This window comes from Garra rufa, chromosome 25 (assembly GCF_049309525.1).
Source record: "Garra rufa chromosome 25, GarRuf1.0, whole genome shotgun sequence".
Classification (NCBI taxonomy): Eukaryota; Metazoa; Chordata; class Actinopteri; order Cypriniformes; family Cyprinidae; genus Garra; species Garra rufa.
In genome coordinates, this window is record NC_133385.1 from 21225073 (window position 1) to 21248153 (window position 23081).

The following is a 23081-nucleotide window of genomic DNA, read 5'->3' on the forward strand; positions in this document are numbered from 1 at the left end:
CAGTAGCCTATAGAAACTATAAAATATATTTTCTGCCTTATTCTGTGATAAAAATGGATAAAAGTGTACGAACAAACCATAATTTCCACTTGGAAAATAGCTATAGAAAAAATATATATATTACAGAATACAAATTATTGGTCATTTTTAAGCATTGTATTTGATTTCTTAGTCAATTAAAAGTAGAAGAAAAGTAAAGTAAAGAAAAAGTAAAGAAAAGAAAATTCCACTACATGTTTATCAACTTAATTTACAACCAAAAGCTGAGTATTTGACAACATACAGAAAAAACACACCTACTCCTCTAGTCGACACCGCCATCTTGCGGTTTGGCTGCTGAACAATAACAACGCCAAAGCAGAACTACAAACAAACAGCCGCGAGGCTACGGTGTCCACAAACGGACAATATTCTTTATCATAAGAACTCTTTGTAAATACTACATGGACATACGAAGGGGATCGTTCTTCTAAATAAGTAGGATAGACTGCTTACTACTTTTTTATACTAGCTAGTCTAATTTATCTGTCTACGTTTGTTTCTTTTCTCAACATTGTACATTTAAATAGTCCGAAACGAAAAGAGGGCATAGCCTACTTATTGACACGTAAACTGACAAACTAGATGCTTTAGCCGGATTCCTAAATAACGAGTTAATCAAGTTGGACAGAATATGGTTTAAATACAATGCACTACCTTTGCACTGACATTAGTCAGCCTTACGCCTAGAGTCTAAAGTCTGGAGCAACTTCATTCAATTAGATCAAAAGGGGCAAGGACGTCAGAGATTAACCATTTTTCTTTCTTTCTTTCTTTTTTTTTTTTTTTAGAAAAGACAGAAATTGATTCAGTCATAGATTACTAATGCGATGTGTTGAATAACTTAAATTTCTTCACCTTCACTTAAAGTGGAAGTACAGCTGCTGTGAGGAGTGCCGAGCGGAACAATTCAATCATGATATACGTTCGAAGAGGTTGGTTTTCATTCTCCTCGCTATCTTTTTCTGTCTCTTTTCCCCCTCTATTTTATGTTTATGTCGACATTTTATATTTCTAGTTGGTCCACTTGTGCTACACAAGAGACAGAGAGACAAAAGTAAGTTGTGTTTTTGAAGACATGCTAGATGTCTCGTTCAAAAGCGCAGTGCAGTGTTTACTTTCCTGGTTACATTGTTTTGTATCACAATGCAGTACCATTCAAACTGGAAAGTGACTCCAAATGCAAATGTCTCTTTTGCATAGTTGACATAGCCTATTCTCAGCCTTTGAACGTTGTTTGTGAGCCCTCCTAAATAGACTCGCATGTATATTGGAACTGATATTAATTATTTTTTGTTGAATTAGGTATATGTTATTGCCGATAAAAATAAGACATGTCTGCTTAAAGTGGTCAAACTGGTTTTGTGACATGGTAGCCTCTGTTTTGTTACTGGTCTGACTGGTTACTGGACTATAAATGAACATGGTCCAGAAAACAAGATAAACTATAATATGTCATAAAACTTGACCACGCAACTCACCCTATTAGGAGAACGTTATTATGTGGACGTTAAATCTACAATCAAAGACTGTATAATGAGAATTAAATATAATCACGCTTTTTCTTGCTTTCACAGAAAAAATTAAATTTGTTTTTATGGTGGCTGCCCTCATTATATCCGTAAGCCTTGTGCTCAGACTCCTGCAGGCAAATCCTGAATTAACATTATCAGATTTAGTAGGTGAGTTACTAATATATTATATTTTTTGTGTATATATCAGGGTTGGGGTCAATTCAGGAATGAACTCAACAATTCCAATTCAAAGATGGAAATGGAATTAGAATTGGAATTCAACAACAATTACAGGAAACAGAGTTGGAATTGAATTGGAATTACAGGAAGTGGAATTCAATTCAGGGAATTTCCACTGAATTCCGTTTATTGCTGTTTCTGAGCATTTATTTGTGATTGCATTTAGAGACATTTGAACTTTATTTATGATGCTTTACAAATACCAAGTAATGTATGAAATAGAGTTGATCAAATGCAAGTAAATAAAAATGAGAACAGTACATTATGAATTAATAATTGAATGACGGTGATAAGTTTCTGGATGTACTATAAATTCAATATATGATTACCACATAATATATGTCTCAACTCACAAAAAAAATTGTCATGTGCATTCATGTATTCATTCACTTTTTATTGTTTCGAATTATCATCATTTCCTGAAATTTGGCATGTGAAATGATCATGCTTAACATACTCAACATACAGTACTTTTGTATTTCTTTTATATGTTTGTTGTTTATGTGATTTACAATATTTAATGTTCTATAAACTATTAAGCAAATCAAGTCAAATTATTTTATTTAGCAACTCAAGTGGAATTTAGTGGAATTTATTTGATTTCAATTCTGTTTCCTGACATTCCAATTCAATTCCAATTCCATTTCCTGTCAGCAGCATGCAATTCCAATTCCAATTCCATTCCAGGAAGTGAATTGGAATTTACCATTCATTCTCAATTCAATTCATGAATGGCCCCAACCCTGGTATATATACAGCCAAGCCCGAAATTATTCATACCTCTGGCAAATTCTGACTTAAAGTTACTTTTATTCAACCAGCAAGTTTTTTTTTTTTTTTTGAGCGGAATGACACAGACTTCTCCCAAAAGATAATAAGATGATGTACAAGAGGCATCATTGTGGAAAAAAATATTTCTCAGCTTTTATTTACATTTGAACAAAAAGTGGTATGTCCAAAATTATTCATACCGTTTACAAACTGTCACCGTCTAAAAAAAATCCAAAGTTAAATACCATTCCAAATAGTCAAAGCTGTTCTAAAGCATCCTAATTACCCTGATTCATTGGGAACAGCTGTTTTAATCAACTCAACATGTGAAAAACAGAAGCTCTCTGCTGCTGGTTTGTGGACAGTCATGGCTAAGACAAAGGAGCTCACTGAGGACCTGTGGCTGCACATTGTGGCTTCTCATAAGCCAGGAAAGGGCTATAAGACCATATCTAAATGTTTTGAAGTTCCAGTGGCTACAGTGCAAAGTATTATTAAAAAAATACAGGACCTTCGGCACTGTGAAAAATCTCAGAGGACGTGGTCGGAAGCCAAAAGTGACACCTGTGCTGGCCAGGAGGATAGTAAAAGAGGTTAGGTTAGGCAAGGATCACCACCAAGGCCATCCTGATGAATCTGGGCTCTGCTGGTGGCAACATCTCAAGGCAGACAGTCCAACGGACACTGCACACCGCTGGGTTCCACTGACGCAGACCAAGGAGGACACCGCTTCTCCAGATAAGGCACACAAAAGCCCGCTTGGCCTTTGCAAATGCTCATCTGGACAAAGAAGACGACTTCTGGTCTTCTGTTTTATGGTCAGATGAAACAAAGATTGAATTGTTTGGCCACAATGATGTAGCCTTCATTTGGCGTAAAAAAGGAGAAGCCTTCAACCCTAAGAACACCATCCCCACTGTCAAACAAGGTGGGACCTAATGTTTTGGGGGTGTTTTTCAGCCGGTGGACCAGGGAACCTAATCACAGTAAACGGCACCATGAAAAAGGAGCAATACATCAAAATTCTTAACAACAACATCAGGCAGTCTGCAGAGAAACTTGGCTTTGGGCACTTGTGGACATTTCAGCACGACAACGACCCAAAACACACAGCAAAAGTGGTGAAGAAATGGTTAGCAGACAAAAACATTAACGTTTTGCAGTGGCCCAGACAGTGTCCTGACTGAAATCCATTTGAGAATCTGTGGAGGGAACTAAAGATCAGAGAGATGGCAAGAAGACCCTCCAACCTGAAAGAGTTGGAGCTCATCGCTAAAGATGAATGGGCAAAAATACCAGTGGAGACATGCAAAAAGCTGGTCAGCAATTATAGGAAGTGTTTGATTGCTGTAATAGCCAATAAAGGCTTTTCTATTGATTATTGAGAAGGATATGAATAATTTTGGACATGCCACTCTTTGTTCAAATGTAAATAAAAGATGCGTAATATTTTTTTTCACAATGATGCCTCTTGTACATCGTCTTATGATCTTTAAGGAGAAGCCTGTGTCATTTCCAGTCAAAAAAAAAAAAAACTTGCTGGTTGAATAAAAGTAACTTTAAGTCAGAATTTGCCAGGGGTATGAATAATTTCAGGTTTGACTGTGTGTGTGTGTGTGTGTGTGTGTGTGTGTGTGTGTGTGTGTGTGTGTGTGTGTGTGTGTGTGTATAATGTATGTATATGTATATTAGTTCTTTATAATATAGTTTCTTACTAATATATACTATGTACATTTTATATGTTTGTAAAAACCCAGAAAGGTCAGTGGGGGGAGCAGCTTCTATCCATTTGAAATCTGATAATCATAAAGATGATGGTAAGCAATTACTGAACAATCTGATCTGGACTGGTACACCATTAAAAAAATAGGGTACACATTTAAATGTCTGTTTCTCTGTTTTATCAGGTTCTAAAGGGAAATGTGGCCTCCCAAAACCATGTCCTGGAAATGATTATACCTTTAAGATTTACAGTGGCGCAACAAACATCATTGGACCACGAATATGCTTTGAGGGGAAAATGTAAAGGCTTAAAGCTGTCAAATTTACAATCTGTACTGAATATGAATAATTAAACGAATGCCGTAAGTAACAGAATTTAATCTAGTTCTGCCATTTTGTTTTAGGATAATAGAAAAAGACACACGAGGAAAGCGACGAGGAATTAATATTGTTGTTATCAATGGTAAGTCTGTTGAACTTGGACATTTTGCTGAGTTAAAAAGAAAATCTGAATAAAAAAAGAACCATTTTTTGACTTTAGCTTCATTTTTTATATTATTGTATTTTTTTATATTAATTAATCAATATATTTTTTTTTGCAAACATGTTTTTCTTTTTGGATAATTTAATAAAAAAATGGGAATTTTTTTAATTATATATTTTTATATTTTTAAGATATTAAAATGTACTGTAATTTTTTAATTGAATATTTTGTATAAATATTTAAAGTTACTGTTCAGTGTGCTAACAGATATAAATGCTTATTTTTAACGTTTCTTGTTTACTTATTCATACAAAATTCAGAAGAAACAGGTGAACACGTCAACACCGGCAGCTTCAATATGTGGAACGGAAGTATGTTGTATCTTTACTTCGCTACATCATGCTGTCAATAATCTTGCATTATAAACATTGATTTGCATTCTTGGTTCACATGTATGTAATAAATCTTTTGTTGTTGACAGAGGTTGAGGAGATGATAGACTTTCTGAAGTCAATCAAGAATGGTTCTATTGTGCTGATTGCCTCTTTTGATGATCCAGCCACAAAGTAGAGTAGAATTTCTGTTTCTAGTTTCATCATGTACAGTGCCTTGCAAAAGTATTCATACGCCTTCATTTTGTTTTCACGTTTTATGTCACTGCCTTATGTTAAACTGTTTCGACTTATTTTTTTTCTCCACATCAATCTACACTCCATGCAACTTAATGACAAAGTAAAAACAGAATTGTCACAACACAAAAATGTTAAAAAAAAACTGAAATAAGTATTCATACCCTTAACTTAGTACTTAAGTGAAGCACCTTTACAGCCTCAAGTCTTTTTGGGTATGCTGCAACAAGATTTGCACTTTAACATTTGGTAATTATCTGCCATTCTTCGCCTCACTTCTTCACCTCTCAAGCTCTGTCATCTTGGATGGGGCTTCAAGCCCAGGCTGTGGCTAGGCCACTCAAGGACATTCACAGAGTTGTCTATAAGCCACTTTTGCTGAGTGCTTAGGGTCATTGCCCCAGTCTAAGGTTCTGAACTCTCTGGACTGTGTTTTCATTAAGGCTATTTTATTATTTTGGTACACTGAGCTTTTCTTCTACTCTGTCACTGAAAAACGCTACCAGCACACTTTACTTTTGGGATGGTACTCGGCAGATGATGAGCAGTGCCTGGTTTCCTTCAAACATGATGCTTGGAATTGAGGTTCATCAGACCACAGAATCTTGTTTCTCACAGTCTGAAGGTCCTTTAGATGATTTGTTGCAAATTCCAAGTGTGTTTTCATGTGTCTTCACTGAGGAGAGGATTGAGTTTGGCCACACCGCCATAAAGCCCAGATCAGTGGAGCATTGCAGTCATGTTTGTTCTTCTGTCAGTTTGTTCTATCTGCATATATGATCATGGAGCTCAACTAGAGTAAGCATCAGGTTCTTGGTCACCACTTTAGCCAAGGCACTTCTCCATCAGTTTGGCCAGCTCTAAGAAGAGTTGTAGTTGTTTTACCCTTCCATTGGGGTAATGGAGACTACATACTTCTGTGAACCTTCAATGCAGCAGAATTTTTTTCTAAACTCTTCCCCAGATGTGTGGCTTCATGCAATCCTGTCTCTGAGCTCTATGGACAGTTTTTTTTTTTTTTTACCTCAGGGCTTGGTTTTTGCTCTAATATGCATTTTTAGCTGTTAGACCTTTTATTAAGACACTTGTGCCTTTCCAAATCCCATTCAATTGAAATTGCCACAGGTTAACTTCACTTGAAGTGTAGAAACATCTAAAAGCAATTTGAATGCTCCTGGGCTAAATTTCAACTCTCCCAGATGAGGGTATGGATACTTATGCAATGAAATCATTTACGTTTTGTATTTGTAATAAATTTGCAAAGGTGTTAAAAACCTGTTTTTTTTTTTTTTTTTGCTTTGCTTTGCTTTGCCATTATGGTGTATGGAATGTAGCTTGATGTGAAAAAAAAAGTAATTTAAATTAGTTTAATGTAAGGCTGCAACAAAATGTAAAGAAAATGAAGGGGTATAAATGCTTAATCATAGTGTTGTCTAAAATGTGTATGATTTCTTTATTACAGACTCAATGATGAAGCAAGGGCACTTATTGCAGAGCTTGGCAGTTCATATATTTCCCAGTTGAAATTCAGAGATAACTGGGTCTTTGTGGGAGGGAAGAAAACAATGGCCCAAGTCTCTTTTGAACAGGTAATGCCTTTAACAAATTCTCCCATTTATATGCAAGAAAAATACTTTTCATGTCCATTAATTCATCTCCTTTTTGTGTCTTTTTCAGCACATAAAGAATGACAGGGAAACCAATAAGTATGACAGCTGGCCAGAAATGATCGAGATGGAAGGTTGCATACCTCAACAATACTGATTTTTCCTACAGCACTATTTGTTCTGCTAAATAATGCCTTTTAACAGGCATCAAATGTTTTTGCACCTACAAAATACAACAAGCTGAGCCACAATGCATTTCTGATGTGATGCATGATACTTTGGACAGTCCTGAATATAGAGTAAATAACGTTTGTCCACTGTTGTGGATTTCTGTTAATATTTCTGAGTCCGTATATACACTGTGGTGTTGAAACCTCTTACTTGGGCTTTTCTTATAGATAATATAATATGTGACCCTGGAACACAAAACCAGTCATAAGTGGCACGGGTATATTTGTAGCAATAGCCAACAATACAACGTATGGGTCAAAATTATCGATTTTTCTTTTACCCAAAAATCACTAGGATGTTAAGATCATGTTCCATGAAGATACTTCGTAAATATATATATAAATTATATATAAAATAATTATTCTTTTTGTTGTTTTTTGTCAGTTTTTTTTTTTAAATATCATTGTAAGTTGAAAAAGTATAATTAAAGTTATATTGTAGTATTTATGTGTTTTATTTATGATATTAAATGTTGTGGTGTTTTGGTTTGTATTCTTCATAAATCATTGTGTTCAATTCTGTGAGTGGTTTTGCTTTTTTCACTACTTTTGGTGCTTAAAAGGTGGAAAAAAAATCAAAGCGTTGTATTAAAAAAAAAAACGACAAAACAGACGTGACGGAAAACATCATATGCGTAAATTGTACGCAACGTTGAACTCCAAACCACACGAAGCCACTCCCATCAGTTCATCGCAGGATGCACAGCGTCAAGTCATGGACCAAAATGGTGAGCTACAAGCTAATGTAACGAAGTATTTTACTGCAGCTTTGCGTTTTAAATTCCCAAAATGTTCAGAGTAAAATGTAACCAGCTGCCAGTAAAGCTGCGAGCCCATGGTGCAATTTATACGTTTGTGTGTCTTGGCAATAAACGCATTTATTGGATGTATCCAGCTAGCCGCTGACATGACCAAGTAAAGGAGTGCGCGTCCAGCAAGTGCCAGATTCAAATAAACGCAGAAAACATACACATTAGAGTCAAACAAGTCTATTTAAAACTGTTATGCTCATTGGTTACTATATAAAGTCGTGTAAATGCGTTATGGTTAAAACTAACTCCGCACCTCCTATTTAAGTTACTCTTAGTTTAGCAATGTTTTGCTTTTCCACTTTCTATTAAGTACTTTCTGATCACTGCTGAATAGCACAGGTCTCACTTAGATTATTATGGGTTCCTTAATGTCATAAATTATATTGTTAATGTCTGAAGCAGTACTATGTTCATTTTCTAACATATTCTTGTATAATGTATCTTGATATTGTAAATTAATATTGTGTTTGTGTAATGTAAATTACTTATTGATGTCTTGTGTATGCTTTCCTAGACAATGACCTTCAAGGAACTGACGGTTCGGGATCCCTTGGAGGTCTTGATGTTCGCAGACAGATCCCAATCAAGTTACTGTCAAAACAAACGGAAAGAGGCAAGCTGCCCGCCCGACCGCAGCGTCCTAACACCAGACTGCCCTCAAAAAGTGAAGAAGGTTGGCGTGCAAAAGAATGTGTTTTCCTCTTGCTCACACTACACCTAAATCTGATGTGTTTTTACATCTGGGGCATTCCGTGTTGAAACAACCAAATATATATATAATAAATTATATATTTTTTCTGAATAAAGATAGACATGTATAGTAATGAAAGACAAAAGGAATTACAAAGTAATCCACTATTTTGAAAAAGGGGAGTCAAAATGGTATTTTTCACCTGAGGTTCAGAATCAAATAAAAAATAATGAAGGGGGTAAAAATGGTTTCAGAAAAATGGCAGCATCGTAATGTTATTTTTACACACAGATTGGTAGGTCTAGTAGTAAAATGTGTTGACTTTAGCAATCTTTGTTACATTATGTGCCAATTGTGGCCATTCAGAAACGGGGAAACAGCACTTTCAATTTTTTTCTCCAACGTTTGCATGCCTGTAACTCAAGAAGTATTAAATATATCTTAATGCCCTTTTAGATGTTGGGTCTTAACAAACTTTTCCTTTTATTTTTAAGCCCCTATATTGTTTGGTTCCAGAGATATTGGAATTGCAATATGGCTTCAGGAGTAAATCGTTAACATTTTTCAGTGGTCAAAAAATGTCAGTCAGTTTGCAAAAAAATATTGATACTATTGATATATGATACTACTTTTCTTTTAAAGAGGAATGTCTGAAGAACGAATAATGTTGAAAATAGAGATGTATCTCGTTTCCTTCTGTCAAGACAACTGCATTGAACATACCTGTTTAAGTGCCATAAATATTTTTTCCAAAGTTTGCGTGCCTATAATTCAAGAAGTATTAAATATATTGAACATTGATTACAAATTCTAATTGTTAGTTTGTTAAGACTCAATATCTAAAAAAGGCATTAAGATATCTTCAATAATTCTTGAGTAACAGGCATGCAAACTTTGGAAAAAAAAAAAAACCTGAAAAGTGCTGTTTCCCCATTTTTGAATGGTCACCATTGGCACATAATGCAACAAGGATTGCTGTCTTTCTTAAGTCATTTTTAACCCCCTGTAATTTGTCTCTGAATCGCAGGTAAAAATTGCCATTTTTCAACAAAATAGTGGATTACTCTATAAATATTCATCCATGACATTTAATATTTTGTCTTTCATCACTATACATGTCTATCTCTCTTTAGAACAAATATTAGCAAAATCAAAAATTGGAGCCGGGGACCACTGGTTGAGTTGACACGGAATGACCCATCTGATTTTTATGGCTGTGTGTCAGATTCCAAGCGATAAACCACATTTTTGCTCTGTCTGAATAAAACCGTAGTGCTGACTCATTTATACATAGATTTTTTTTTTTGCCAAATCTTATTTATTTATGAATTTTTTTGTGCTCTTCAGAGCCGTTCACCTATAACCAAGAGTGCAAATCTGGAGATGCATATGGAAACCAGCGCAGATTCCCTCAGCCAATCTTCTGGGATTATAAGGTAATACATTCATCATCAATTAATTACAACAAATAAGATGATATTTGTGTTGTCTAATAAAGCTAAATATTTAATACAATGTGCAATATTTTAATAATTAATATGATGTTTAAAATAAGTGAGATCTGCTTATTTTTCTTAGCTCAACTTGGTAGGAGTAAAAGATGACACTCCAGCTCATTTTTGTGACAAGTGTGGTCTGCCCATTAAAATCTATGGGCGAATGGTAAGATGGATGTTCAAGTCCTTAAAGCCTTCTTTATAATGCTGGAGATTTTTTATGTAAAAAAAAAAAAAACACTTTGTGTTTTTCTCAGATTCCATGTAAGCATGTTTTCTGCTATGACTGTGCAGTGCACTACGAGAAGAAATGTGACAAGATGTGCCCTGGGTGAGTTTCTCCTCCAACAGTTTGTTTAAGTTGATTGTATCTTATTCTTGGCATAAACTTTGAGGTTCAAGGTGAAAAGCACACTGTGTACATGCCTCAAATATACTGTGAAGTTTGAGTGAAGGTAGTGTTTCGTAAATCCCTCCAATGTGGGATGGAAGCAAATCTGAAAATTTTTCGCACTTTCTGTTTCCTTGGTAACATCTGTAGGTGTTAGAATTAGAGGCTGTGGTTCTGTCTTAAATGTCCAGGGTTGTTGTGCTATTAGAAGTACATATTTCTGTACATAGAGTGGACAGATGTTCATTTTAATATGAAAAACAATAAGAACATCTTTATTATCATAATTAATGTCATAAATCATAATTTGTTACTTTGTATAGTTTAAGTGTTAGTTGATAATATTGAAAGTAGTTTAGTTGATTAGTTCTGACGAAGGGCACGCAAAAATGGATGTGAGGCTATATCTCTGCAATGGTTTGCCGTATTAAGTCCAAACTTGTATCTTATAACAACCATGACCTGAGGCTACATGCAAAGCTTCTGCACAGCATGATATAAAAAATGACTGTTTTTGCTTATAACTAATGAAAGGTTTGGCCAAAAATCACATTTGGATTTGGTAGAATCGAACTATACCCAATTTTTCCATTTCAGCCTTTTTGAGTGTTGGCCATTTTGAATTTTGTTCGTAAAATGGTATATTTTACAAACGTATTGGCGTATCGTTGCGAAACTCTGTATGTGTCGTCAATATATTGCTTTTGCCATAGTCAGACGAATTTCCTGTCTGCCATTTTGATTGTTAAAAATGATGTTAAAAACCTACTTTTTCAAACCATTCATCCAGTTTTTACCAAATTTGGTTCAGATCTTAAGACTATGCTGACAAAAAGTTCTGGATTTCCTCTCAATACACAAAACGGTTTTCGTTTAACATCAATGAATTTGCTGAAATCATACAAAACTGCGTCTGAGGCTGTATCTCTGCAAAACTTTTTTTTACTGAGAACATAAAATAGCATTTCTAAACTGTGTTTTAATTGGTTGATGTGTATCTGTTGTGTCATGTAATTCTCACTTAAAATAATAATAATTAAATTCTAATTTTTGTAGTTTATAATTTATACTAATTTATTTAACACTGCTAAATGTAATATTTACCAAATCTCATAATGTTGTGATGCCTAAACTCACTTGTAGCATTTTAATATCAGTCCATAACTGTTGGTGTTTGGACTTCAAACAACGAAACAGATACCAATAAATCAGAAATGTTGTTCTCTCTGGAATAAACCCATAATACTAATTTGTAAATAGGTTTTAATTATATATTTATTTGTGATCAGATTCTTCAGGTCACTTTCAGCTATAACAAAGAGGAAAGGAAAGGATTTGAGTGAAAATCTGGAGGAAAAATTTATGAATTATATTAAAGGTCCCATATTGTCAAAACCGAAATTTTCTGGCTTTTTTCATGATAACTAAGGTCTAGGGGATATGTAACTACCATATAAGTTTCAAAACAGTCAATCCACAGTAAAATGCACACAGCCTGCATAAAGTAGCTGTGCCTTTTCACGAGGCGCTGTGACTTCCGTGAAAATGTGACGTCCGATCTACTCAGTCACCGCCTTCAGTCACCACCCTGAGCACCAATCACCGTCCCACCCTCCTTTTGTCAAACAAAAAGACAACATCGCGTCCATTCCATTGCTGAACAACAACGCAAAAACAACATTAATATAAGAGACCAGTGGCACATCAGCTTTGGCCTCTTTTACACGGCGATTCCGGAAAATACTTGGATAATGAGTTTTCCGGAATCTGTGCGTGCTTTATACACAACCCGTAAAGATCCCGTAAAGACATGTAATGTAAACTGAAAGTGCCGAACGATAGTCCGTCTTCACATTTTTTTCGTTGTGAAGAGTCGAACGATAACGTGCATCACCACAGCACAGCCTTTTTGGGGGCAGCCGTGGCCTAATGGTTAGGGAGTCGGACTTGTAACCCAAAGGTTGCGGGTTCAAGTCTCAGGTCCGGCAGGGATTGTAGGTGGGGGGAGTGAATTACAAGCACTCTCTCCACCCTCAATATACCACGACTGAGGTGAGTCCCTTGAGCAAGGCACCGAACCCCCAACTGCTCCCCGGGCGCCGCAGCAATGGCTGCCCACTGCTCCGGGTGTGTGTGTTCACTACTGTGTGTGTGCACTTGGATGGGTTAAATGCAGAGCACAGATTCCTAGTATGGGTCACCATACTTGGCCTCACATCACCTCCTTTCCTTTCCTTTATGGCATTGGTTCTGGCTTTTGTTCACACAGCGCTCGTTGCGGGACTGATCCCAGCAACATTACTAGGTTCCCAACCCGGGATCGTTCCCGGAACTTTCGGGCAATTTTCCAGAATCAACGCACAGTGTGAAAGAGGCTTTACTAAAGCAATAGTAACATAGCTTACTGCAATCGTAGCTTACAAAAACATTAATTACCATTCTGAAACATCTCGTTGAGTATCACAAGCCACAGCAGGCTACAGCATACGTGACAGTAGTTACCTGTGGTTGGCCTGGCCGTGCGTCACTCAGAAAACAACAGACCAATCAGAAGAGAGGCTCATGAATATTAATTAGATGGGCCAAAATCGACCTGTTCTTGACAGAGCTCCTAAAAGAGGAGCTGTAAAAATATATTGAGATGGTTTTTGGCACTTATACCGCAAATATATATTCTTAAGGACATCAATAGCTAAAATAAACCTCCAAAAAGGTGTACAATATGGGACCTTTAACATTTATAGCATCTGTAAGCTGTTTTAACAGTCTCAATATGACCTGTATATACTGCCATGAATATATAATCAAAAAGAATAGAAAATGACAATTGCTTATAAGTTACTTTAATATATTTATGCCAATAAATAATGTGGTTTATGCCGATATTGTCCAGAAACGTTGCCTAGGGTGTTTCTAAACTTCTACAGGACAGTGTGAATAGCAGTTTTTTTCTTCATTCTTGATTTGAATATCTCTAGATCTAAATGGAAATCAAAGTAATATGTGCATCTAAGTCCACTTCCCCTACTAACTCTTAAGTTCAGTTTGTCCCTCTACAGCTGCTCAGACCAAGTCCAGCGCATCGAGCAGTGCCAGCGCGGCTCCCTCTTCATGTGCAGCATCGTACAAGGCTGCAAACGCACCTACCTCTCACAGCGAGACCTGCAGGCTCACATCAACCATCGCCACATGCGGGCCAGCAAGACCGGATCCTCTCGCCCAGATCCCCCACACCCGACGCTGGCCTCCGACCCACCGGACCGCTTCCGGTTGCCACCGCCTCCTCACCTGGCTAAAGCACACCCTCTCATTCCTCCCCCACTGCAAGGCCACGATACCTACAACCATCCACCTCCAGCCTCTCCCTCTGATCTGGGACACTCCCCACGGCCTCTCCCCCCAGAAACCTTCCGAATCGCCACAGTGACTACACGTAAGCATAGCAACCTCATCACAGTGCCCATTCATGATGACTCGGGGAGTGCAGGCCCCTCCCCCCGTGAGCCACACCCACAGACACCTCCTGGCCTGCCTCCACACCACCACCCTGGCGATTACAGCAGCCAACCAGTGGTGTCCCATCCACATCATATCATGCCTCTGCCACAACAACCACATTACGGCCCTCCGCCACCCCCACCACCCCCTCTCAGCATCCCCATGCAGCACCCGCCACAGGGCTCAGCCACACCTCACATGGTTTACAACCAAGTACCTCCCATGTCAACACCCCCTCCACCTGGACACATCATCAGCCAGATGCCACCCTACATGAATCACCCTCCACCTGGTCCCATTCCCCCGGTCAATGCGCACCACTACAACCCAAACTCAATGCCACAGGACCAAGGCACTCTTAGCCCACCTTTTACCCAGCCAGGTGCCATGAGCCCGGGGATGTGGCCCAATCCCCGTGGCCCTCATCCGCCCCGTATGCAGGGGCCGCCACCACAGGGACAGATGCCAGGACCCCACCACCCCGACCAGTCACGATATAGACCGTATTACCAGTAGCGTCCTGGCTTTGTTGCCTCTACCATATCTAGTCAGAAACAACACTAAGCTGCCTGGGCTGTTTGTCTTCACTGATAACTTAATATGATGATCCCCATTGCTGGCATTTTTGTACTAATGTCCCTCATTCAGGGAAGTTCCATGGAATAATAAGTAGTTGAGTGAAAAAAAAAAAAAACTACTTTTTTGGTTGGAAGAATTTAACAGAGTTTTGTTTGAAACATTTACATAATGTTGTATCCAACAACTGCAATAAATGAAACTTGAATTCTATTTAGATTTTTTTTGTTTGAAATTCATTACTTTTGGGCACGAAGATTAAAAAATTGATGCACCCCTATGTCATTCCAAACCTGTATGATCTTTTTTGTAATTTGAAACGCAAACTAGGATATTTGGGTATATTTGGAGATATTTTGATAGATTTTTTTTTTTTTTTGGTGAACTATTCTTTGGATAATTACTAGGGCTGGGAAAAAAAAGTTGATGCATCACAAATTAAGAAATGATTAAGAACTAAGATCAGAATCGTTTCCAGAGAGAATCGTGATGCATTGATTTATCGTCACAGGTTTATAAAGGCTGGGATACATTACATAACTTTGTCTGCCAATTCGAGTTTAAAGATTTCACAAAAAATTGTGTAGTGTATGATGGTTACAGACTCAGATTTTGTTTTGTTTTTTAGCTTCAGACTTTGATTCATTCCATTAAGTTGGAGGATATCAAACATTTTTTTTTCAAGGAATTGTTCACCCTTAAATTCTGTCATTAATTACTCACCCTCATGTCGAAACCCGTAAGACCTTCGTTAGCTTACGGAACACAAATTATGATATTTTTGATAAAATCCGAGAGCTTTCTGACCCTGCATAGACGGATGCAACTGACACGGTCAAGTCCCAGAAAGTTTGTAAGGACATTGTTAAAATAGTCCATGTGACATCAGTAGTACAAGCTTAATTTTATAAAGCTAAAAGAATACTTGCATGTGCTGAAAAAAACAGAAACAACTTTATTCAACAATTTCTTCTCTTCCCTGTCAGTCTTCTTGCTGTTGAGTAGTCGTTTGATCTCATATGACCTAATGTAAGAGCCTGCAATAATGCGGTTTGACCAGTGTGGAGCTGTAGCTGCAGTTAATCAACGATTAGTCGATTAATCGTTCTAATAACCAGATTAATCGATTATCAAAATAATGTTCTGTTGCAGCCCTATTTGCAAGTTGTACTCCAGTGAATGGTCAGAAAGTTCTCGTATTTCATCAAAAATATCTTAATTTCTGTTCTGAAGATGAACAAAGGTCTTGTGGGTTTGTAACGACATCAGGGTGAGTAATTAATGACAGAATTTTCATTTATGGGCGAGCTATTGCTTTAAAGCAAGTTTAGAAAACATTTTGTTTTCATTAGTCATGCATCTCCTTATGGAAGCCCATTTCCACTACTGAAAAAAAATTAAAAAGATAATTGCGACTTTTTATCTCACAATTCTGACTTTTTTTTCTCGAAATTGCGTGTTTACATCTCGCAATTATGACTCTTTTTTTCAACGAACTGTGAGATATAAACTCGCAATTGTGAATTCTATTTCTGAGGGGGGAAAAAGGCTATGTTTACATAATTGCGAGCTTATATCTCACAATTCTGACTTTATTTCTCAGAATTGCAAGTTTATATCTTGCAGTTCTGACTTTATAGCTCGCAATTGTGAGTTTATATCACACAATTCTGACTTAATTTCTCAGAAATCTGATACAAACTCACAATTCAGACTTTTTTTCCTTAGATTTGCAAGTTTATATCTCACAATTCGGAGAAAAATTCTGAATTGCAAGTTTGGATCACGCATTTCTGAGAAAAAAAAGTCTGAATTGTGAGATAACCTTTTTTTTTTTTTTTATTCAGTGGAGAAAACAGGCTTCCATAATCTCCTAGTAATGAAGCACATGCTACTCAATAAATTTTGTTGTGTTCAGAATGACCTGAAAGTCTAGTGTGTGATCCTCAGTCATTTATTGTATGATGTCCAGTTTTTCCTTTTGTAACCATTTACAAATTTGGCAAATGTCTGACTTTTTAGAAATCAGTTTTTAGAAGTTGTGTAGTGTATTCCAGACTTAAGTCAGTATTCATCACAATTCAACAGTATGTGAAGAAATTGTTTGTGTTTAGAGCACACAATATTGGTTGTGCTAAGAGAAAATCACATTTCTGAAATTCTGTGTATTTTCTGTAATCCAGACCACTTTTTTCCCCTTATCAACCATGATTTGATGGGTAATGTCTCAAGAAAGTTAGACACTTAAGCCACAGGTATATCAAATAAATGATTCTAGAGTTTTTTTCTCAGAACTAATTTAATCGATTTGGCCATTTCTCCTGTATTACTTTGAGGCCAGTTAGGTAAAAGTCATTTGGCAATAACTTTGTTCTCCTCATGCTCTGACTAGCAAAGTAACCACAGGTGTGATTCATCACAGTGACTATGGACTTACTATGGATCTTCTGTTAATGTTTTTTGTCTTCAATTTTTTTTTTTTTTTTTTTTGGTAAGACAGTAAGTCTATTGTTTATATTTTAAGACCTGAAAACAACTTTTTATTACACATATTTGTACATGTCGTACTGTGTGCTATTGTGCTATTTTTCTTACAATAATTTCACTTTGTTTGATATGTAATCCAATACCATGCTATTCATACATTCTTAGGTGTGGCAAATACTTAATGTGGCCGCTGTACGCAAAAGATTGAGTGGTGAGAGTAATGCTACTTATTAAGTATCCACAAGGGGGCGTAGAGTACTCAAATCATGTTTTATCTTATGAGGGTAAATGTAAACTACATTCCATGTCATGGAGTTTTATATTGTGGAATGAGATGAGCCTTTTTTACTGTTCAAGAAATCAGATAATTCAATAGAGTACATATAAATAAAAAAATACACGGTGTTTATTTTATGTTTAATGTATTAGAATAATATTAGAATTGTATGGCAATTTGGAAAACAACCAACTCTGTGTGTGTAGTACACAATATAAATTTTCTACTTTAAAAAAAGTTTTTTGTAACTTTTTTGTGTCCGCCTATTTGGAAATATATTACAATAATTTACATTACGAAGAAATTAAAATGTTTATAAACTGAGAATTTATAGCAATGGTTTGCATTTAGATTTAAAACGTGTTCTTTATTAGCCACGAATGTAGGCTTTTCGGTTGAGCTCATTGGATATTTCAAAATCACAATGCATGAGTAGGTCCATGCAAATTGTTGTGGGAGGGGAGGGAGAAGAGCCGTCTTACTCATTAAAACTTATCAGTGCAGCTCTCTGGTCCCTGCTGCTTTGCACACAGAAACATGCCTTGACCCAATGTGCACTTTCACGTTAAAGGAATGGTTGGAATTTTGCAGACTGCAGACGTTCCGGATCGTTTGGACTAATTTTCCCAATGAGATGCGCCTGAGCCATGGAATTACCAGTGATATGGATGTGCTTTGGATTACTTATTCATCTCCCACCGTCTGGATGCTTGGATTTACATCTATCGGGATCCCTCCAGCCTGGTGCAACACTGGCAAATGTATCAATCGGACCAGGATGGACGTACAGAATCGACAGAGGTCTCACAGATAAGTCTTTACGACACTTTCTGAAGATCGGGAGAAGTGATGGGCTTCTATCAGTCGGGCGCAAAGTTGACTGCACTCGTTTACCGAGAAATCCCCTGCCACTGTATTTGCGGATTAAATCACTACTTTCTGAAAACTTCATACTGCTTCATTTCAATACATTCGTGCATGGTCAGAACTGCTTCATTAAATACAAAAGGAAAAACCTAAATCCAGATGCGTATATATATCTGTTGACTGGGTATGAGACTTGTTTTTCTTTGGACTCCTTACCTATAAACATTTACGAACGTTTGCCTGTATCCATGCGGAATTCCCAAATGTTTCGCGGTAGGTGCGTGGAGAAAGACCAGCGGCGTGTTGTTTCCCTCAGGAGCGCGAATCTCTGTTTACCTCATAAGCAGCGAGATGAGGCGAATTTGCTTTGTTTAATGCCTAACTCACTAAACAGCTCTTTATTTGTAGATGTTAAGTTATATTTAAGCAGAGTACACACTGGAAGTGAATTAGACCTGTGGGCTAAACGTCAAAAAAGAAACGTGAACTCCGCTCCTCAGTTTCAACTCCCAAACTACCAGGTATCAGTGCCCGAGAACGAGCCTTCGGGAACGCGCGTTATTACCCTCAAAGCGTTCGACGCCGATGACGGAGACGCCGGTGTTATCGAATACGACATGGAAGCTCTTTTTGACAGCCGATCAAACAATTTATTTCAAATTAACCCTGAAACAGGCGGTATAACTACTTTACAACCTCTAGACAGGGAGGTTAAAGACACCCATGTGTTTAAAGTTACTGCTACTGATAAGGGAACCCCTAAAAGATCAGCTATTGCGTACCTCACTATCACAGTCAGTGATACTAACGACCACACGCCGGTTTTTGAACAGAATGAGTATAGGGTTAGTATTCGAGAAAATGTTGAAGTAGGCTTTGAAGTGATGACTATTAGGGCTACAGATGGAGACGCCCCTTCAAATGCCAATATGATTTACAAGATTGTGAATGATGATGAGGTGAACACTTACTTTGAAATTGATCCAAGGAATGGCTTAGTCAAAACCAGAGTCAGACCTGACAGAGAAGTCAAATCCCAGTATAGGCTTTTTGTCGAAGCTAACGACCAGGGCAGAGAGCCTGGTCCACGTACCGCCACAGCCACGGTGCACATTTTTATAGAGGATGAGAATGATAACTACCCTCAGTTCAGTGAGAAACGATATGTCGTTCAAGTTCCTGAAAACATAGCTGTGAACACTCAAGTGGCTGTGGTGAAGGCTACAGATAAAGATGCTGGTAATAATGCGAAGGTGCATTACAGCATCATAAATGGGAATATAAAGGGCCAGTTTTACATACACTCCCCTACAGGAGTCATTGATGTTATCAGCCCACTAGATTATGAGATGATAAGAGAGTACACCCTCCGAGTGAAAGCTCAAGATGGAGGAAGGCCACCTCTTATAAATGGCACAGGTATGGTTGTAATCCAAGTGTTGGATGTAAACGACAATGCACCCATGTTTGTCAGCACACCTTTTCAAGCCTCAGTTTTAGAAAATGTTCCTGTAGGTTACTCTGTGTTACATATCCAAGCCATCGATGCTGATTCAGGCGACAATGCTCATTTGGAATACAAGCTGACTGATACGTCATCTACTTTTCCGTTTACTATCAATAACAACACTGGATGGATTACGGTGAGTGCTGAGCTGGACAGGGAGACTACAGAGTTTTACAATTTCGGTGTTGAGGCCAGAGACCGCGGGGTTCCTACAATGTCATCTTCAGCTAGTGTAAGTGTCACGATACTAGATGTCAACGACAATGTCCCAACCTTCACACAGCACTTGTATAACCTAAAGGTCAATGAGGATGCAGTTGTGGGCACCAGTGTGCTTACAGTCACTGCTGTAGACAGGGATGTAAACAGCGTAGTCACATATCAAATATCAAGTGGGAACACACGGAACAGGTTTGCCATCACCAGCCAGAGCGGAGGAGGACTTATTACTTTAGCACTACCTCTGGACTACAAGCAAGAACGGCAGTATCTCTTAACAATCACCGCCTCGGATGGCACACGCCATGACACTGCCCAAGTCTTCATTAATGTGACTGATGCCAACACTCATCGACCAGTATTTCAAAGTGCCAACTACCAAGTTTTAGTAAGCGAGGACCGTCCCGTAGGCTCAACCGTGGTAATCATCAGTGCCACCGATGAGGACACTGGTGAAAACGCCCGTATTACTTATGTAATGGAGGACAATGTCCCACAGTTCAAGATTGATCCTGACACCGGTGCCATCACGACTCAGATTGAGATTGACTATGAAGATCAGGCCTCCTACACACTCGCTATCATAGCCCGAGACAATGGCATCCCCCAGAAATCAGACACAACCTATGTAGAGATCATCGTTCTTGATGCCAACGACAATGCACCTCAGTTCCTCCGGGACATATATCAGGGAACAGTGTTTGAGGATGCACCGGTGTACACTAGTGTTCTCCAAGTGTCTGCTTCCGACAGAGACTCAGGATCTAATGGTCGACTCAGCTACACCTTTCAGGGAGGGGATGATGGTGAGGGAGACTTTTTTATTGAGCCCTACTCTGGGATCATCAGAACGGCTCGCAAGCTTGACAGGGAAAATGTTGCTGTGTACAGCCTCAAGGCATTTGCAGTGGACAAAGGAGTGCCTCCTCTCAAAGCCTCTGTGGACATTCATGTGTCCGTGCTGGACATAAACGACAACGCCCCTGTGTTTGAAAAGGATGAATTGTACTTTTACGTAGAGGAAAACAGTGCAGTAGGATCCACTCTTGCCCGCGTAAGTGCCACAGACCCAGATGAAGGTACCAATGCCCAGATCCTCTACCAGATTGTCGAGGGCAACATTCCTGAAGTCTTCCAACTCGATATCTTTAGTGGAGATCTAATTGCCCTTACTGACCTAGACTTTGAGACCAAGATGGAGTATGTAATAGTTGTCCAGGCCACTTCTGCCCCACTTGTGAGCCGGGCCACTGTACATGTCCTCCTAGTAGATGTCAACGACAACGTCCCCGTTCTACAAGATTTTGAGATTATTTTCAACAACTACATCACCAATAAATCCAGCAGCTTTCCGACAGGAGTTATCGGGAAGGTGCCTGCTCGTGATCCAGATGTGTCCGATAAGCTCCTCTACACGTTTGTTGAGGGAAATGAGCTCAACCTGATGATTCTCAACCAAGACACTGGGGACCTAAAGCTGAGCAAGGACTTAGATAACAACAGGCCCCTTGAGGCCACAATGAGGGTGACGGTTTCAGGTGAGACTCATGATACTTCCTCTTTTAAAAAGCAGTCAGTTTTTTGGCCAGAAATTGTGTTCAGTAGTTGAGTAATTTCCAAAATCAGCTCTGCGGGTTGACTTGCAATAGCAGAAGTGCAATCTTTATTCTTTTCACACTATGTTAATTGGTTTTCTTTGATGCTCTTAGTGATAGTGATCTGCCTCCTTGTGTGCTGTCTGGTGTGCCCTTCTCTTCTGGCAGATTCTTATTCCCTGAATCCCTAACTTATTTTTATAGCTTTACTTGTTTCTCTGTTCATGCTCAACGATATTTGTTGGCACTCCCTAGTGAGCATATCCATGGCAACAATTATCACGCTTAAGCTTATTTATTTGCAGCCATTCTAAAGTGGCCATCAATTTATTGCATTTCTGTCAACAATATATTATTCCGTGAATATGAGGTTATTTACAGCTCAGAGTCAACAAAGTAATTGCAACAGTATAATCACAAATTTATTTCTCCCAATTGTGACCTTATAGATACCAATGTGATTTTATATCTACCAATTTGACTTTATACCGCACACTGCAACTTTATTTCATAATGTGAATGACTTTTTAACCTCTTTCATAATCTCTTCTTCCCCAGTAGCGACTGTGGTTTGACAGTAAGATGTAATTGTGTCTAAATTGCTTCTCTCTAACCATTTTCAAATTAACTGTTGTTGATCTTCCCTCACATTCCTCAGATCCATACATCCTAGAACATATTCCCACTAACAACTGTCATGCACAAACATGAAAAGTTAGTCAGCCTTTCTCTCTTCCAAACTTTGAGAAATCAAATGTCATTCTTACCTGTCAGATTTGTTAGTTTCATGAACATTTTCCCAGGAGCCAAAGCTTACAGACTGTCCTGCCTATTAGACAGTGACTGATCATGTGTCAAAGGAGGTTTCGACTTGATTTCAAGCTAGTCTTTATTCACATTCTGCATCCCCAAGCTGTAACATGCCCCTTGGTTAATTTAAGTAAAAACTAAAATTCTGAAATCCATCCATAATTTGAAAACTTCAACTTGTCCCGACAAGATATCACGTGATATCAGGATTAGACCTGATGTCCACAGAGTGATAGCTTTTCATAGATTCAAGGTGATAAAACTTGTTTGTCTCGTATAAGATGTCACATTTGACAAGAAAATGCTGGGGATTAATTGAAGAGCCTTTAAAACTCCTATGCATGCTGGGTACATCTACAGTTTGTTTTGTGTTGTTTTGATTACTTTTGTTTAATGGTTGTCACAGCTTACAGAGGATCAAGATCAGCCAGATAGCAAAGATGCCCCTTTATCATGTGGCTACAGTGACACACTGCCACTTAATTTGATTCTCAGAAATGCCTTGTGTAGCTGCTTAGCAGACAAATAACTTCTTAGTACACAGTGACAATAGAGGGAGAACACAAACATTTCTCAGAGCAGTTTATGATTAGTGAAATATGTGTGTGTATGTGTGTGT

The 23081-nt window shown here is 38.1% G+C and overlaps 3 protein-coding genes across 3 annotated transcripts in view; all 3 read left to right on the forward strand.

Annotated features, from left to right (window-relative positions):
* The first annotated feature begins 341 nt into the window (after nucleotides 1-341).
* Nucleotides 342-7294, forward strand: LOC141301881 (protein FAM3C). The gene is made up of 10 exons (XM_073832077.1): nucleotides 342-477; nucleotides 910-974; nucleotides 1617-1721; nucleotides 4322-4381; nucleotides 4472-4586; nucleotides 4691-4749; nucleotides 5091-5141; nucleotides 5252-5336; nucleotides 6862-6988; nucleotides 7077-7294. The coding sequence occupies exons 2-10, from the start codon at nucleotides 956-958 to the stop codon at nucleotides 7161-7163; spliced, it is 708 nt and encodes a 235-aa protein (XP_073688178.1). The 5' UTR covers nucleotides 342-477; nucleotides 910-955; the 3' UTR covers nucleotides 7164-7294.
* A 651-nt stretch (nucleotides 7295-7945) lies between these two features.
* LOC141301773 (E3 ubiquitin-protein ligase Hakai-like) lies at nucleotides 7946-14913 on the forward strand. The gene is made up of 6 exons (XM_073831967.1): nucleotides 7946-7964; nucleotides 8563-8721; nucleotides 10087-10175; nucleotides 10318-10401; nucleotides 10493-10566; nucleotides 13671-14913. Exons 1-6 carry the CDS (start codon nucleotides 7952-7954, stop codon nucleotides 14638-14640), a joined length of 1389 nt encoding a protein of 462 aa, XP_073688068.1. The 5' UTR covers nucleotides 7946-7951; the 3' UTR covers nucleotides 14641-14913.
* Nucleotides 14914-18111: 3198 nt separating this feature from the next.
* The window catches only part of LOC141301198 (cadherin EGF LAG seven-pass G-type receptor 1-like), a 79183-nt gene continuing 74213 nt past the window's right edge, over nucleotides 18112-23081 (forward strand). The window contains exon 1 of the mRNA XM_073831445.1: nucleotides 18112-21595. Coding sequence (XP_073687546.1) covers nucleotides 18112-21595 — 3484 coding nt within the window. The remainder of the gene's footprint in view (nucleotides 21596-23081) is intronic.

Coding starts and splice junctions, on each gene's coding strand:
- LOC141301881 (XM_073832077.1), top strand. Junction 4,750..5,090: donor TAATATTGTTGTTATCAATG/GTAAGTCTGTTG, acceptor TACAAAATTCAG/AAGAAACAGGTGAACACGTC. Junction 5,142..5,251: donor CTTCAATATGTGGAACGGAA/GTATGTTGTATC, acceptor TGTTGTTGACAG/AGGTTGAGGAGATGATAGAC.
- LOC141301773 (XM_073831967.1), top strand. Junction 8,722..10,086: donor GCCCTCAAAAAGTGAAGAAG/GTTGGCGTGCAA, acceptor TGTGCTCTTCAG/AGCCGTTCACCTATAACCAA. Junction 10,176..10,317: donor CAATCTTCTGGGATTATAAG/GTAATACATTCA, acceptor TATTTTTCTTAG/CTCAACTTGGTAGGAGTAAA.